The 18,346-nt window shown below is 38.4% G+C and overlaps 1 protein-coding gene and 1 long non-coding RNA gene across 4 annotated transcripts in view; one reads left to right on the forward strand and one right to left on the reverse strand.

Moving 5' to 3' along the window:
• LOC140186745 (uncharacterized) overlaps positions 1-18,346 on the reverse strand; it is a 122,400-nt gene that overhangs the window by 60,040 nt on the left and 44,014 nt on the right. The window contains exons 2-3 of one of the 2 annotated variants that reach the window (XR_011882933.1): positions 14,754-14,937; positions 863-1,110 (exon numbers count right to left, since the gene is read on the reverse strand). This is a non-coding gene — a long non-coding RNA (uncharacterized lncRNA). Of the gene's footprint in view, positions 1-862; positions 1,115-14,753; positions 14,938-18,346 lie in introns of both variants that reach the window. The other variant, XR_011882932.1, reaches the window with a different exon arrangement.
• LOC140186741 (tyrosine-protein phosphatase non-receptor type 12-like) overlaps positions 1-18,346 on the forward strand; it is a 116,457-nt gene that overhangs the window by 52,876 nt on the left and 45,235 nt on the right. For both annotated transcript variants that reach the window (XM_072241257.1, XM_072241258.1), the window contains exons 3-8: positions 1,777-1,853; positions 7,939-8,034; positions 10,803-10,841; positions 10,935-11,006; positions 13,291-13,350; positions 15,876-16,018. In XM_072241257.1, the coding sequence (XP_072097358.1) occupies positions 1,777-1,853; positions 7,939-8,034; positions 10,803-10,841; positions 10,935-11,006; positions 13,291-13,350; positions 15,876-16,018 (487 nt within the window). The remainder of the gene's footprint in view (positions 1-1,776; positions 1,854-7,938; positions 8,035-10,802; positions 10,842-10,934; positions 11,007-13,290; positions 13,351-15,875; positions 16,019-18,346) is intronic.

Here is an 18,346-nt window from a genome sequence, read left to right on the forward strand (position 1 = left end):
AAGAATTGAGGTCATGGTAGACAGTTGATTTTTCAGATTGGAGGTCTGTGACCAGTGGTGTGCCACAGGTATTAGTACTGTGTTCATTAATGCTTGTCATCTATATTAATGATTTGGATGACAGTTGTTAGTAAGTTTGAGAAGAACACCAAAAGTAGTGGTATTGTCAATGGTGGGGAAAAAAATCTAAGATTATAACAGGGTCTAGATCAACTGGAGCAGTGGGCAGCTGAATGAAGTGTTGCATTTTGGAAAGTTAAACCTGAGCAGGACTTGCATAGTAAATGGTAAACCCTGGAGAGTGAAGAACGGAGACAAGGGGTACAAGTTCAGAGTTCCATGAAAGTAGTGACATAAATAGTGAAGAAGGCTTTCAACAGGTATACTTTCATCAATCAGTCAATTAATTGATTGGGTCGTACAAGATGTTGGTGAGACTACAATCGTGTATTTCTCGTTACCTAGTTAGAGGAAAAATTTCTTAAGCTACAAAGGGTACAGAAAATATTCCCAAGGTTGTGTCTGGGAACTGGAGGGCCTGAGTTATAAGGAGAGATTGCATAGGCTGATGTTTCATATCTGGGATGCAAGATGCTGAGGGTGACTTTAGTGGTATATAAAATCATGATGTACGTCAATAAGGTCTTTATCCTAGATAGAGGAGCATAAAACCAGAGGATATAGGTTTGAAGTGAGAGGAAAGGATTTCAAGAGGACCTGAGGGGCTGACATTTTCACACAAAGATTGGTGTTTAAATCATTTGAGCTGCTAGAGGAAGTTGTAGGAGCAGGTACAATTAAAATGCATAAGACATTTAGACAATTGTATGGATAGGAATGTTTTCGAGAGATTTAGGCCTACCTCAATGAGCATCTTGTCCAACATAGGCATGTTGGATCGAAGGATCTGTTACTGTGCTCTATATACTCTGACTCCAAGTTCCTGGTCGTGTTCCTTGAACTTGTATATGGGTGGAGAACTGGTGCTTGGGGAGTTGCCATTGGTACTGGAAGGTTTGAAGGATGGGAAGATTGGTGCTTGGTAAGTTGAGTTGGTGATGGGAAGATGTGCATGTGGGTTGGTCTCATTCTGGATTTCATCCTTGATATCTGCCTTTGAGAGATGGCAATGAAGATTAGAGAGTTAGCTTATATTTTCCAGGATGTTGCCATGTACATGGTCTCATTTGTGCTCTGCAGCCAGATTCTGTTAAACCAGAAATCAACTTTGTGCTCAAGGCAATTCTGTTCAAGCTCTTGGTGTGGCTTCTGTCTATTCTTAAAAACATTTAATTGTACGTGTTCATTTAGGTGAGGATTGGAGGAGAGTGATAGTTTTTTTTAAAATTGAATTACTGCTAATTGGTTCCATGACCCATTGTTTTCTAATCTAAAATCATGGCATAACTTAGAGTAAATATAACTGCAAATTTACTTTGTATTGACATAATTCAATTTGATTAATATTTTACAGTACTTGTAAAGTACTTTTGGTTAAAGTGTTAGAATCTTCCCCAGTTGCTTTTAGCCTGTGTTTCTGCTTGCTAAAAATATCACATTGTTGCAATGCTTTTGTGGTAGTATTTCAAGTCTTCTGTTATTTCTGTTTTAGTATAAATTAGTGTCACTATAATTTCTGACATCTCACTGCTATATTCTTGTCAATGCCTCACAGTTCTATTGTATGAACTACTTATTTGTATTAAATTCTCAGTAAGTGGTATGCAGTATTTTACATTTGTAAAATGTCTTTTCTTTTCCCTCTCCACACCACAGTTGACCATAGCAGGGTGAAACTTGCATTGAAACTTACAGAACAGGATTCAGATTATATTAATGCAAATTTTATTAAGGTAATAATTGTTTATATTTCATAGTATTTAGTAGTTAAAATTTTGAAGTCTGATTGATAGTGAAATTTGAAGGGATTTTTAATCAATGTATAGTGGATTCCAGTTAATTGGGACACATTTGTGACTAGCACATTTGGTCCTATTAAGCGGCTGACCCAGTTAGCCAAAGTTTCATGGAAACGGTTAGAAAGGTATAAACAAGACAAACAACTGTTTAACTGAGTAACAAATGATGTATTTAAATGAAACACAGAACAAATTAGAATACTGCCAGAACTACTACAGTACTATAAAGCTGTATTAGTTCCTAATATTTATCGACAGAGAAACTAAATCCATTGTATGGCGTCATGTTCTTTTGTTTGACTGTGAATAAACATCAGTGCAGGCACCTAGTGCAGATAATGGACAGCCTTTAAGCAATGCTCTCGACAGTTGCATCCTCCAAATCTTCGTTTGCATTGTAACATTCAAGATACCTTAATTCTTCATAGTGCCCAACTTGTTGAAGAAGTGAAATAGTTTCGTTTTCACTCACGGCTGTTTCTGTCATCTCCAGGCCTGGATGCTTGAAACTGCAGTGAGCAAAACAATTCTGACTTGTCTTACTGCCTATTACTTCCCAACTATCAGTGACATTATTTAAAAACTGCTGTAAGCACGGTATGTTGTCTAACAACCAAATGACATGCTCACGACTGACATTAGTTAGGAACCACCTTCAGTTGTGTGTGTGTGTCAAATGGCCATTAGACACTAATGTAAAATAAGTGGCAAAGTGCCCCAAATAAACAAAGGGAATCCTGGCTATTTTCTAAACTAGCTTTTGTTTAAGAGTTGTCTTAAGCAAGCGGCTGCCCCGTTTAACCCATGCCCCAGTTAACTGAAATCCACTGTATTTATTTGTGCTTTGTCTTCAAAGCATGTTTATTCATTTCCTGTGTTTGCAAATGGAAGCATTTCTTTCTGACAAAAAACGTAGTTCCAGTGTGATGCAAACTAACAATGAGGTTGTGACTTTTATTTGACTTCTGTGGTTTACCAGGCAAGGAATGACGGCACTGAAGAATTTTTAATATTATTTTACTGGCCTTTAGGACCAAAACCTCACGCTGGCTTCCCCTTAACAGAATTGTTCCCTCCTTTTGCACCAGTGGCATCATATCACTTTGTTCTTAATGAGCATTGGTTGTCTTAGCCTTGCATCAAGCACTTAGAAAATTGTATATCCGCTCCCTTATTTTATCTTCAGGTTTAAATCGGAAGCAATTTTTTGTTATTTTTTCATATCCCTGCTATTTTTTAAAAATCCATATGCTAGTCACATTGTCTTTAAAGGACTTCCATATAGTGGTAAAATCTGTCAGGGGAGTAAGACCATAAGATCCATTGTCTGCTCCACCATTGAATCATGGCTGATTTTTAAAAAATGTATAGCCCCATTCAAAGCTCAAAGTAATGTATTATCAAAGTACATGTATGTCATCATATATTACTGTGAGATTCATGGTCTTGCAGGCATTCACAGTAGATCAAAGAATTAAAATAAACCCATTAAAACCACACACAAAGACTGACAACCAATATGCAAAAGAAGAGAAACTGTGCAGATACAAATAATAAGATTAAATAAATAATAACTGAGAACGAGCTGTAGAGTCCTTGAGAGCAAGTCCATAAATTGTGGAGCCAGTTCACAAGTGAAGTTATCCATACTGGTTCAGGAGCCTGATGGTTGAAGGGTAATAATTGTTCTTGAACCTGGTGGTGTGGGACGTAAGGCTCACGTACCTCCTTCCTGATGGTAGCAGCAAGAAGAGCATATGGCCTGGATGGTGGGGGTCCTTGACATGGAATCTTGCTTTCCTGTGACAGCTCTCCTTGTAGATGTGCTAAATAGTGGGGAGGGCTCTACCTGTGATGGTCTGGGTTGTATCCTCCACTTTTTGTAGGCTCTTCCATTCCTGGGTATTTGTCAGGATACACTCCACTGTGCATTTGTAGAGGTTTGTCAGAGTTTTAGATAGCATACTGATTCTTCGCAAACTTCTAACTTCATTCTCCTACCTTCTCCCTGGAATCCTTTAACCCTTTACCTATCAAGAGTTTTTCAGTCTCTGATTTAGATACACCCAGTGATTTAGCCTTCAAGCCTTCTGGCGACAAATACCATAGATTCACCGGCTTCTGGTTGAAGAAGTTCCTTTCAATCTCAGTTTTAAAGAAACATGCCTTTTATTCTGAGGCTGTGCCATTGGATCTTAGGCTCTCCTGCTTATGGAAATATTCTCTCCACACCTACTCTTGAGACCTAAAGTATTCTGTAAGATTCCCCTCCTATCCTTCTGAACTCCATTGAATACAACACAAGTGACATCAAACGCTCCTCATATGTTAGGCTTTTCATGTGGGATTATTCTTCTGGGCCTACTTTGGTTACCTCTCAATAGCCATATGTCTTTCCTTGGTTACAGGGCCCAGAATTTTTCAATATTTCCAATGTAGTCTGATTTTATGAAGCCTCAGTAGCTTATCCTGGCTTTTATATTCTAGTTCTTCTGACATGAATGCTATCAGAGTATTTGCCTTAATTACTGCTAACTCAATTTACTAGTTAACCTTTAGGAAATCCTGTGCTAGGAATCCTAAGCCCCTTTGCACTTGTGATTTCTCAGTGTTCTCCCCATTTAGAAAATAGACCACAGACTTATTCCTTCTACCAAAGTGCATAATGATGCACTTTCCTATACTGTATTCCATCTGTCATTTTGCCTACTTTTGTAACCTGACCAAGTCATTCTACAGATGTCCTGCTTCTGTGATGCTATTTGTTCCTCCGTCCCTCTTGGTATCATCTATAAACTTGACCACAATGTCACCAGGTCCTTCATCCAGTTCAAAGTGAAATGTTGCAGTCCCAAAACAGACCCCTGCAAAACTCCACTCGTCACTGGCAGCCATCCTGAAAAGGCTCCCTTTCATTCCCTCTTTCTGCCTTCTGCCAGTCAGCCTATCTTCTGTCCATGCTAGTATCTTATCTCTAACATGATGGCTCTTGTTCATTAGCCACATGTGTAGCACCTCGTCAAAGGGATACTGAAAATCCTAGTAAGTACATACACTGACTCTCCTTTGTCTAATCTGCTTGCTACCTTCTCAAAGAACTAAAGCATATTTATCAGGCAAGCTCTCACCTTAACGAACCTGTACTGACTTCACCCTATTTACCATATATGCTTGCACTCTAATTTTTCATCCTTAATAATAGACTCTAAAATCTTACCAAACACCAAGGTCAAGCTAACTGGCCTATAATTTTCTGGCTTTCACCTCTCTCCCTCCTTAAACAGCAGTGACATACTTGTGATTTTTCTCATCATCTGGGACCCTCCCTGACTCCAGATCACTACTAATGCCTCCACAGTCTCTTCACCTACCACTTTCAGAACTGTGGGTGTAGATATCTAGGTTTACACCTATTTCTGGGTCCAGGTGTCTGTCTACCTTCAGGCCTTTCAGCTAACCCTGGTACTTTCTCGGTAGTGGCCACTGCACATGTCTCTACTCCTCGACTCTCTTGAATTTCTGGTGCATTACTGGTGTCTTTCAGTGTGAACACTAACACAAAGTACTTAGCTGCTGTCATTTCCCTGTTCCCTTACAACTCCTCCGTCATTTATAAATGGTTTAATCCTACTCTTGCCTCCCTCTTAGCTTATTATGTATCTTTTAAAAAAATTACTTTTGGAATCTTCTTGTCTATTTACCCTAATTTTACCCTCATTTCATCTTCTCACTTCTAGGTTTTAGTTGTGCGGTGGCTTTTAAAGGCTTCCCAATCCTCTGGCTTCCCCCAATCTTTGTTATATTGTATGTCTTGTCTTCTGCTTTTATGTTGTCCTGACTTCCCTTGTCAGTCATGGTTACTTTGCCTTTCCCTTAGTGCGTGTTGCTGATTCCTTGGGATGAAATTCTGCTGGGTCTCTCAGAAACTCATGCCATAGCACTGTATTCCTTGCTATGGTTCCCTTACAGTCAATTTTAGTCATCTCCTCCCTTGTGTCTCTGTATTTGCCTTTGACTCAACTGTACCATATTTCAAGTTTCAGCTGCTATCTCCTAAAATGGCGCCTCATACAGCAGCTGTGTTGCGAGCTCCGTTCCAACTTTACAGTGTACTGCTAATTTCTGCAATTTCCTTTGCATTTCTTGTTCAAGAAGCTGATAGTCACATCAGATATGATAGACTGCTGATACAATTGTATTTCTGCTATATTGACTGTCCTGTTGTACATGCAAATTGCATATTGCCCATTTAGATGGAGATGTAAGGTAAAGATTTTTACTCACGTATGTGAATGATGTAAGTAATAAAGTCAGTTCAATTCAATTCTATCTGCTCCTCAGGGTTCTTTTACTTTAAGCTCTCTGCCTCATCAGACAATACCAAATTCAGAGTTGCCAGTTTCTACAAGCTGTCCTAAAAAAACCATCTTGTTCCTATTCTTATTCTTGTTCAAAATCCTATTCTTATGGTCCACTACCAGTCTGTTTGCATCCCGCCCCCAGCTGCTGTCTGCTTGCATAGTGAAGTCCCCTGTGATCACTGCAACCTTGACTTTCTCACGTCTTTTCTGTTTCCTGTTGTATTTTGTACCCCACATCCTGCCTACTATTTGAAGGCTGTATACAACTCCCATCAAGGTATTTTTATCTTTTGTGGTACCTCATCTCTGCACACAAAGATTCTCCATCTTCTGATCCTTTATCACTCCTTACTACTGATTTTTCATTTTTTGCTAACAGTGCATTTTTATTGCCCTTTTTCCCCTAGCTATCTTTTTGATAGGATGTGAAACTTGTATGTGTAATGCTCAACACTGTTTTTCTTTCGGCCATATCTCCAAGATGACGATGACCTTGTGTCCTCCAATTTCAATCTGTCCTGCAGATTTAACTACCTTTTACATGTACTGCGCACATTTAAATACAATATCCTTAGCCCTGTGTTCACTGCCTCCCCCTCAAAGGCATCCTTGTGTTGCCTGAAGTTAGATTCCTGAACACTTTTTTTATATTTTAACAACCTTTCCTTCAATAGGATTAGTGCATGATTGTTGTAAATGGATGACTGAAGGCCCTGTGCTGTGCTCTTATTCAGTGACTACAAAAAAATTAGCCGGAGAAACTTAATCAATATGAAAGTGGGATTATCTCAAACTCCATAATCTTATCGTGGATATGATACTCAGCTTTATAATAATGCCTACCTATCTAAAGTGCGAAGCTGGGAGGCTTCTTGGATTCTATTCATTTTGCACTCCTTTGTTATGGATTTGGACTAGGCATAGCTGTTTCTTTTTTGGGTGGGTCACATAAACTACATTGCCTCCTTTGTCCACAAGTATACTCTAATCACTCCAAGTTTCTTACTATCTATAGGTAGTAAAAAATTCTAGTTATGACATTGAATCTACCCTTTCTTTCACTGCCTTTCAGATCTAATTTAACTTTGAACAAAGCAGAATAGGGAGCAGGGTACTATTTCAAAATAAGACCACTCAAAGGGAATAGAGCAAGGTAAAGGAAGCCACCACTGAGTGAAAATGAAGTTCTGCTGAGGCGAGAATGGTGGGGTGAGAAAACAGTCCTAAGAGAAGAGCTGTGTGTGAGATGTTGGTTCTTGAAGATAACGGAATAACTACATTAATAGTCCTCTGAGTAAAATCACTAACATGTTTCAGGGCTGCATAGTTAAGAATGACACAGTATGACTTTTTCTGAAGGAGAATGATGAAATGAATAGAAACAGTTTTGTAAGTGTACAGAATTAAAATTTGAGGTAATGTTTAAGGCTACATGCATTATTTCAAATTGTTGCTGTTCTTTTTAAGAACTAAGATTCAGTAAACAAAATCCATTGCTTTGATTCAGATTAGACTTGAGCAATTTGTAATTGTACTGAATAATAACGATCCTTTTTGTTATAGGAGATTATTTAGAATGATTATCTTGATGGTGTAGAAGCTGAACTGTTTTGGAAACATTTTAAATTGATTAATGTACATTCTAATTATGTTTCCAGGGAGTTTATGGGCCAAAGTCCTATATTGCAACGCAGGGTCCACTAGCAAATTCTGTCCTTGACTTTTGGAGGATGATCTGGGAATATAAAGTTGCAGTAAGTAGTCCCATTTTTCATTGTCTTAACAACTTTGGATGGTGTGTGTGAAGTTATTGGAAAAGATGTTAATTGTTCTGGTTGTGCCTCCTTCCACTTTGCTTCCTGTGAGAACTCCATTCCTTTCTCCCATTTATAGAGCCTGAAAGCTATACAATGCAGAAAAAAGCTCTTTCAGCCCAACTTACATTCATGTCGACCAAGCTGCCTATATGACCTAATCCTATTGGGCTTCATTTTGCCCATATCCTAAATTTTTGCATCCATATACAAATCCTAATTGTAGCAGTCTCCAAGTCTCAAATGCAGCATATTCCATTGACAAAAAGTGGCTACCTCACGAGTGGCTACTCCTCCTTTAGACCTTGTTAATGTAAATATCTAATCAGCCAATCACGTGGCAGCAACTCAGTGCATAAAACATGCAGAAATAGTCAAGAGCTTCAGACCAAACATCAGAAAGGGGAAGAAATGTGATGTCAGTGACTTGGAACATGGAATGATTGTTAGTACCAGACAGGATGGTTTGAGTATCTCAGCAACTGCTGATCTCCTGAGTTTTCACACACTGGAATTTATGGAGAATGGTGCAAAAAAACAAAACAAAAAAAAAATCATCCAGTGAGTGGCAGTTCTGTGGATAAAAATGCTTTGTTAATGAGAGAGGTCAGAAAAGAACTGGTTCTAGCTGACATGAAGGCGATAGTAACAGTGGTACGGAGAAAGGTATTTCTGAATGCAGAACACTTTGAATCTTGAAGTGGATGAGCTACAGCAGCAGATAACCACACTGGGTTCCACTCCTGTCATCTAAAAACAGGAAACTGAGACTACAGTTGGCACAGGCTCACTAAAACTTGATAGTTGAAGAACAGAAGAGCGTCGCCTGGTCTGACAAATCTCAATTTCTGCTGCACCATGCAGATGATAGGGTCAGAATTGGGTGTAAACAACATGAATCTATGGATCCAACCTGCCTTGGTGGTGACGAAATGGTGTGTGGAATGTTTTCTCGGTACATGTTAGGCCCCTTGATACCAATTGAGCTTGGTTTAAATGCCACAGCTTACTGGAGTGCTTTTGCTGACCATGTGCATCTCTTTATGGCCACCATCTACCCATTTTCTAATGGTTACTTCCAGTAGGACAATGTACCACGTCACAAAGCACACATCTCAAACTGGCTCCACGATCACAACAGTGAGTTCAGTGTTTTCCAGTGGCCTCCACAGTCACCACGTCTCAATCCAATAGTTACCTTTGGGATATATAGCCGACAAATCTGCAACAACTGCACGATGCTTTCGTGTCGACATCAACTGGAATCCCCAAAGAATGTTGTCAGCACCTTGTTGCATCCAAGTCATGAAGAATTCAGGCTGTCCTGTGGCCAAATGGGGGTCCTGTCCATTAATAGGAAGGTGTACCTCATAAAGTAGCCACTGAGTATATACACCGGCCACTGTGTGACCCTTTGGGTCTCTTTCAAAGCTCTTCCCTGTCACTTCAAGCCCTTGCTCGCTTTTGGACTTCCCTTTGCTGTGGAAAAGAATGTGGCTATTAATCTTTTTTGTGCCTCATGATCTTTGATTTCTCTCCTTTGTTCCACTTATTCAGATGAGACTCCATACACTCTATTTCCCTGTCCACTGACACTGCTTGAACTCCTAATTACTGCCAGCATTTTGTGATGCTGAGTACAGTCAGAATATTGGAAAAATGGTCTCGTATGCAGTCAGCTCAATTTTATTGCATGTTACTTCTGCTTTTTGTTAGACAAGTTAGTTTATTTTATGCTTTGCATTGGGAGATATGAAGCAAGAGAGTGACTTGAGCAATTTAACTTGTCTGAGTACTGTTTTTGTACTTGGATGATAATGATTTTTTGGAATTGTTTCTTATCGTCACCTATTCTGAAAGTGAAAATCTTGTATATTGTTCATCCAGATCAAATCATTACATGGTGCATTGAAGTAGAATAAGACAAACAATAACAGAATGCAGATGAAAGTATAAAAGCTTCAGAGAAAGTGTAGTGCAGATAAACAGTAAGGTGGCAGATCATAATAAGGTAGGTTGTGAGATCAAGAATGCATCTTACCGTACTAAGGAACCATTCAATAGTCTTAATACAGCAGAACATAAGGCTGTTGATGAAACTGATAAGTACATGAATTTGAGATGTTTATTTGAATGAGGAATATTCTGTGGAATTAAAAAAAATTACAGCCTCCCTTTTAAATCTCAGGGGCTTGTAGCTGCAATTAGTAAATGTCATTGTTGATTATCAGGTTCTGAATGGGATTTTAATTACTCTTGATGTTTATTATTAATGTTCAAATAACTAGTACAAAGTTCAAAGTGTAGTCACTTGCCCCATTACAATGGGGCTTGTTCTTGGACCCACTTGTTCATTCCAACTGTGTCATTTGCTAGAAGATCTTGATGGGCAGATTCTTCGACCACCAACAGTTAAGTCAGTTCAGAAATCTATAACAGTTTGCAAGCAGTACTCAATAAATAGTTGTACAGATCCCAGGAGTTTTTTGAAAACGTAAATAAGCTGGAGAAGTCAAGTAGTTTACTTTATTGTTCAAGGTATAGAATTGAAACAGTCTGGCAAAGCTTTAAAGCAAAGTTGCAATGTTGGATAAGTTATACAGTTTCCTTCAACAAGTGATATGGAGCAACGGTCTTCTGTATCGTAACCTTTTCTTAGCCTGCCTTTTGAATAAGTCATCAGATATTTTACTATTTTCTATTTCTAGATAATTATCATGGCTTGCCGTGAGTTTGAAATGGGAAGGGTAAGTTTCTCTGTCCAATTTCATTTGTGGCATTAACTCAGCTAATATATTAAAAATGTCTCTTCATAATTCTAGTTGCTTCTTTTTCCACAGAAAAAATGTGAACGTTACTGGCCATTATATGGGGATGGTCCTCTTAATTTTGGAGACTTCCAGATTACTTGCGTGAGTATCTTGCTCCACTTGAATCTAGCGATTGAGTGCTGGGTGGGGTGTGGGGGGTTGGTGATCATAGTGTTACATTTGCTAATTGGATGACCAAAATCTTTTTCAGACAAGAGCCTGCTTAACTTTGTTTCTATCCAGATTAATATAAAAAGAAGATTCACATTAGTTTTGCTTATCTGATATTTAGTGACATTGAGCTTTTCTATTCCTCCTGCTTTAGTAGGTTGCTTCACATTTTGCTCCATCTGCTATCGTTTACTTTCCATTCACTCTGGCTTGTACCCCATGTGTACTCCAATTTCCTCACTTTTTCCTTGAGCAGTTTATCAAAAGGCTGCAATGGTGAACAGCCGAGACTTTATGGTGATGCAGGATCTGTTGTGAGCACATTACATGACATTTAACATCCATAATATGCAGGCATAAGATTGTGAGCCTATAATCAATGGTGGGTGTGGTTTAACTGTGTAGTTGGGGTGTAGGATAGATTTTAATCAATGATGTGGCAATTCCACTACACACAATTCACTTCAGTATTTAAATAAGCTAAAATAAATTTATCTTTATTTCAAAATCATTAATGTGTATGTTGAGTTACAGGAAGTGGGTCTATTATCATTTATTGGTCTGCCTAAATGTTATTTTGGTTAGAGATGACTCTGTGATTCATCTCCGTGAATTTCTACACCATAGTGTAGATCAAAAGTAAGTTATAATTTCTGTTGACTCTGTTTATCACTGAGTTTAATTGCTCCTTAATGCATGTTCAAAAGATTAACTGTAGATGGGCAAAAAGATCAGCATAGATGTGGTAGGCTAAAGGGCCTGTGTTTTACAACTGAGTTTTGTGTTCTTTTTCAGGCTTTATTTTTAAAAAGTTTATTCAGATACAGTCTATTTATTCTAGCCCTTCAAGCCATGCCGCTCAGCAAATCTTCAATTTAATCCTAGCCTAATCACGGGACAATTTACAACGACCGATTAACCGACCAACCAGACCGTGGGGGTAAATCAGAGGAAACCCACACAGTCATGGGGAGAATGTACAAAGTCCTTACAGGCAGTGGCAGGAATTGAACCTGGGTCACTGGTACTGTAAAGCGTTGTGCTAACCGCAATGCTACCGTGTCACCCTACTTGGTGTGACATAAATAAAAAAAAGCGTTTCTTTGCAGTTGGACAAAATCTTGTGTGCACATGGTATAACAGTAGTATGGGAGATACATTTCATAACTCTGACCAGAGTTTAAGTTCAAGTCCTAATGTGTTTGAATGGATAGCATAATTTGTAAAGTGGGGGAGAAAAGCATTCATGAAAGTTGCCATTCTGTAAAAAGCACAACTGGTTCACAGATTCCTTTCAAGGATACTACTGGCTATCAACATCCAATCTCAGATTGGATAGTTATTCATTCCCTCTGAATCAGCTGAGCAAGTCATAGATTTGTAAACTAAATCAAAAGAATTGCTGCCGTATTATCTTACTTCAAGAAGGTAGTAACTTGTTCAACAGGATGGTCGTTAACTGCGACCTCCTCAGAGTTGCCTAATTTCCAAGATTAAAAAAAATTGAACAATAATTTATGCAATGTTTGCTGCTTCACTTATTATTATTATTATTATTATTATTATTTATTATTATTACAGGGCATAGAAACAGCATTCTCTTCAACTGGTTTGCAATAGCATTTAGTGCTCAAAATTAATCAATTTTTAATTCTTCATCCTTTTTTTCATGATCTAGCTTTGTCAAGTTGATGTATATTAGGGTAGCACTGCGGCACAACAGTTAGTGCGGTTGCCTCATAGCTCGGGGATCTGAGCTTGATCTTCACCTTGTTGTGAGGATTTTGTACATTTTCTCAGTGAACACATTGTTCAGGTGTTTTGGTTTCCTCCCACATCCCAAAGACTCATTGGAGAGTTAGTTATCCCTTACTGTAGCTTAATTACAGAAAGAATCAAAAGGGAAGGACATGTGAGACAGGATAAATTGCACAGATGTAGAGAAAGGAGAGAGGAATGAGGTTAAAAGAATTGATCTTCTGGAAGCTGGCATAGACATGATAAGGTATTCAAGTGGTGGAAAGTATCATTGTTTTAGAACTCTGCCTTGGTGCCATCTAAGTTGAAATTATAGCGATCGTGTTCCACTCTATCAAAAGAGTGAAACCCAGTGAGTTATTGCTTTTATATAGGTGTTTTTGCAATTATAGAGTAATAACATAAATTAATTGATCTCCATTGATAGATTTTCTCCCCCCCCCCCTTGTCCTTCCAGGAGGAGGAACAGGCCAGAAATGACTATTTCATAAGGACTCTATTAGTAGAATTTCAAAATGTGAGTATTCATGAGCTATAAGTAATAAATATACTTTTACATAACTGAAGTTTGATTTTTACTATATTTGCATTTGATAGAAAATAATTGGCAATTATTGTTTAAAATACCTAGAAACTTTAAAGAAGTGACTCTTTGGAAGACTGAAGTTTATTGTACTACATGAATTTGTAATTGTAATCTAAATGGATATACACATTCACTGTACATGGGCACAATTGGTAACTAGTTATTGTCTATCCCCAGTTACCTGCACCGAAATCACTCTGCTATTTCACTCTGTTGTTTCGTGCATCTCTTTGAAGATTGTTTAGTTTCATTTCCAATACACAAGTGTAAACAAGAGCAAAGTAATTGTTACTCCAGATCAGATCTAACACAAAGAAAACAGTAAGATAACAAACACCATTTTTTCAAAAATCACAATAAATGTAAATACATCAGACAGTTTGTATACATTGTATACCCATGAAGTAATGCTAGGTACAGGTGTGTCTATGAATTAAAAGACTTTGACAGGAAATGAAGAAGTAGTGATGGTTGAGGACATAGAGGAGTGGGTTAGTGGGTGGAGGTGTTACTCAGCTTTATTGTTTGGGGAAAGTAATTGTTTATGTGTCTTGTGGTTCTGACATGGATGCTATGTAGCCGTCTGATCTGATGGGAATGGGAAAAACAGTCCATGAGCAGGGTGGGTAGGATCCTTCATGTTGTCACTGGCCCTTTTCCAGCTTCTTTCTGTATCTGTGTCCTTGATGGCGAATAGGCAGGTGTTGGTGATGCGTTGGACAATTTTGGCTATCCACCTCAGAGCCGCCTTGTCCACCACTGCAGTTTCTGCACCAGGCAGTAATACAGCATGTTAGGATACTCTCTACTGTGCATCTGGAGAATGACGTGACTATAGATCTCTTCAGCCTCCTCAGAAAATAGAGGCATTGGTGAGCTTTCCTGATTTGTGTAGGTTGTGGTTTGGGACCATGAGAGGTTGTGCGCTCCCAGGAGTTTGAAACTGTTTTGCAGTTTCCACTGCTGCTCTACCGATATAAAGTGGGATGTTAGTGGTGCGAGTTCTCTTGAAGTCAATAACCATCTCCTTTCTCTTGTCCACATTAGGAAGAGGTTATTTGCCTGGCACCAGGCCTCAGGCTTTTCCACCTCCTCTCTGTCGGCCATCTTGATGATGAGCACCACCACTGGTGTGACATTGGTGAACTTGACAATGTGATTACGAGGACGTTTGTGTAGTCATGTGTGAGCAGAATGTACAGCAATGGGTTCAGCACAGAGCCCTGGGGCTGGGTGGGGGAGGTCACCCAATCTGTTGCAACATTACATGCTCCAGACAAAGTGTTGGTCCTGTACACTAGAATGGTATTACAAGTTTATCAGTCATAATTTACCTTTCAGCAGTGAAGCCATTGGTGTCAAGTACATACACCAAATACCAATCCGGCCATTTTCCCGTGCAATTATTAATTTTGCTCCTTTTGCTTTTAGATCTGTGCTTGCTGCTTCTCATTTCACAGGTTTTTTGATTGAAAATCTTCCGTAATTTGGGTATCTGATTGCTTTTGAACCTAATTCCTGGTGATAAAGGCATGGGTATTAATTTGTTAGTACCACATCATTGACATTTACTGTTTATTTTGGTTCTACAAAAAAGTAACCACTCTTACTTATCTCAGCATAATGAGAGAGCAAATAGTGCATACATAATTACCCTTTTGGGTATATTTTTGTGGTGTTTACTATCCGTACACCTCTCTTCCTCTTAATCCAAGTCTCTGTTTCTTTGGCAATGAGCAACTGATGACTATAGTTGGGTATTAGCATTTCTTGAATGCTTTACCTTACCATAATTATTTAGTGTTTTTCTGCCAAAATACATGTTTGATGTAATTGTTAAAGGAAGAGGTGTCCTTTGAATGTGCAAGTGCCTTGAACAGTTTGCTCCACTGTGGCCTAGTTCAAAAACTCAAGATTAATGAAACTGCTGTACTCATTTTTCCCACAGTTCCAAAATCCATCATTTTCTGTTCCTTATTTGAAATTGGTTACTTTTGTCAGTCCCTCAGTTGCAGTACTTGGAAAGAAAGTTCTTAACACGATTCTACATTACATATACTCTCTCATCCATATTGTTTGCATACAGGATCTAGTGAGGTTTTGTTTCTACTGAAGTTGGACCAGTTGTGTGCAGATTGTCAGAAATGTGCTTAGAAGCAGCACAAAGTTAATGTATAAACTCTTCTTAGGCTTCATCCTTGAAGATGGCATCCCTTAAATATTAGTTAAGGGATTCCAACCTATACTCAGCTGGAAGCCGAAGGAGAGTTTTTGTCATATATGCTGGCAAAGCACTAGATCCTTTCTTTTAGCACAATATTAATTTTGTAGAAGCTGACAATATATAATTGGTTAATACTTTCCCTTCATTGGTAAAACTTCATTGTGCTTGTTACATTCAAAACATTTGGTGAATTTTTAGAAAATCAAGCCATTTAATCTTTTTTTTTGCGCAGGAATCTCGTAGAATCTATCAGTTTCATTACGTTAACTGGCCTGATCATGATGTACCTTCTTCATTTGATTCAATTTTGGATATGATCAGTTTGATGCGTGAATATCAAGAGCATGAGGATGTCCCTATTTGTATCCATTGCAGGTATGGAGGAAAACCCCTTTTCTTTGGCTTCCTCATCACTCAAACTGTACAGAGATAAGTTTGAATGTTGTACCATTGTCTCGTACTAGTTACCTTTGCTCCTTTTGATGTTTGGATATGAGGCAGTAAATACCAGAACATGATGCTATTTGTTGACTGGAATTTTTTTTCCAATGGGTCCAATCACCAGTACAAGATGCTTACTATTCCCCTTTTTTTTTTCAAATTGCTGCCTTCAGACCTGGAAAGCCAATTTTTTTTCTTCTGACATTTCAGATCATTCAAAGATTATTTAACTGTACAGTTAAACAAAAAAGTTTCACTTAAAAAAAACTATAACATTTCAGAACTTGAGGATTTTCTGCATGTTTTTAGTTTAAAATTTGCTTATTGACTTAAGTGAATGAAAATTTAAAAAATAAACACAGTAGCAGATACTCGAAACCTAAAATACTTTTATTTTGTCTTATTTGTCAAATTATCTTAGCTAGGTTTTTGAGCAAGTAAACTTCCTTATCATTGGTTCAATCAAGGAATGCCAATCTGTCTTTTGGAAATCTGAAAGCTTCCTCAGATCATTAACAGAAAAGCTAAGTTTACAAATGTTTATTAGGAACATTTCAAAAATGTTCATAGATCTACAAATGTAATTACATATGAACATTTCAAAGAAAATTAATCGACAACTGGCTCTGAGATTGCCTGAAATAAAATGATGAGTCTTTAGAAACAAGACACAAAAAACCAAAAGGACTTGGCTTCAAATAATTATGGGCATTACAAGCTACAGTGGCATGCAAAGGTTTGGGCACCCCTGGTCAAAATTTCTGTTACTTTGAATAGCTAAGCAAGTAAAAGATGAACTGATCTCCAAAAGTCAGAACGTTAAAGATGAAACATTCTTTTCAACATTTTAAGCAAGATTAATGTATTACTTTTGTTTTGTACAATTTTAGAGAGAGAAAAAAGGAAAGGAGCACCATGCAAAAGTTTGGGCACCCCAAGAGATTTGAGCTCTCAGCTAACTTTTACCAAGGTCTCAGACCTTAATTAGCTTGTTAGGTCTATGGCTTGTTAACGGTCATTGTTAGGAAAAGCAGGGTGATGTAAATTTCAAAGCTTTATAAATACGCTGACTCCTCAAATCTTGTCCCAACAATCAGCAGCCATGGGCTCCTCTAAGCAGCTGCCTAGCACTCTGAAAATTAGAATAAATGATGCCCACAAAGCAGGAGAAGGCTGTAAGAAAATAGCAAAGCATTTTCAGGTAGCTGTTTCCTCAGTTCGTAATGTAATTAAGAAATGGCAATTAACAGGAACGGTGGAGGTCAAGTTGAGGTCTGGAAGACCAAGAAAACTTTCCGAGAGAACTGCTTGTAGGATTGCTAGAAAGGCAAATCAAAACCCCCCTTTGACTGCAAAAGACCTTCAGGAAGATTTAGCAGACTCTGGAGTGGTGGTGCACTGTTTTACTGTGCAGCGACACCTGCACAAATATGACCTTCATGGAAGAGTAATCAGAAGAAAACCTTTCCTGCATTCTCACCACATTCAGCACCAGAAGGAACATCTACACAAGCCTGATGCATTTGGAAACAAGTCCTGTGGACTGATGAAGGTAAAATAGAACTTTTTGGCTGCAATGAGCAAAGGTATGTTTTGAGAAAAAAGGGTGCAGAATTTCATGAAAAAAAACAACTGTTAAGCATGGGGGTGGATCGATCATGCTTTGGGCTTATGTTGCAGTCAGTGGCACGGGGAACATTTCACTGGTAGAGGGAAGAATGAATTCAATTAAATACCAGCAAATTCTGGAAACAAACATCACACCGTGTTGTGTGTGTGTATGTGTGTGTGTATATGTAGAAATGTATATATGTGTGTGTGTGTGTGTGTGTATATATATATATATATATGTGTGTGTATATATATATATATATATATATATAAAAAGAAAAAGCTGAAGGCGAAAAGAGGATGGTTTCTACAACAGGATAATGATTCTAAGCACACCTCAAATCCACAATGGACTACCTCAGGAGGCGCAAGCTGAAGGTTTTGCCATGGCCCTCACAATCCCCTGACCTAAACATTATCGAGAATCTATGCATAGACCTCAAAAGAGCAGCGCATGCAAGACGACCCAAGAATCTCACAGAACTGGAAGCCTTTTGCAAGGAAGAATGGGCAAAAATCCCCCAAGCAAGAATTGAAAGTCTCTTGGTTGGCTACAGAAAGCGTTCACAAGCTGTGATACTTGCCAAAGGGGGTGTTACTAAATACCGACCATGCAGGGTGCCCAAACTTTTGCTTCGGGCCCTTTTCCTT

Source organism: Mobula birostris, chromosome 23, assembly GCF_030028105.1.
Source record: "Mobula birostris isolate sMobBir1 chromosome 23, sMobBir1.hap1, whole genome shotgun sequence".
Taxonomy (NCBI): Eukaryota; Metazoa; Chordata; class Chondrichthyes; order Myliobatiformes; family Myliobatidae; genus Mobula; species Mobula birostris.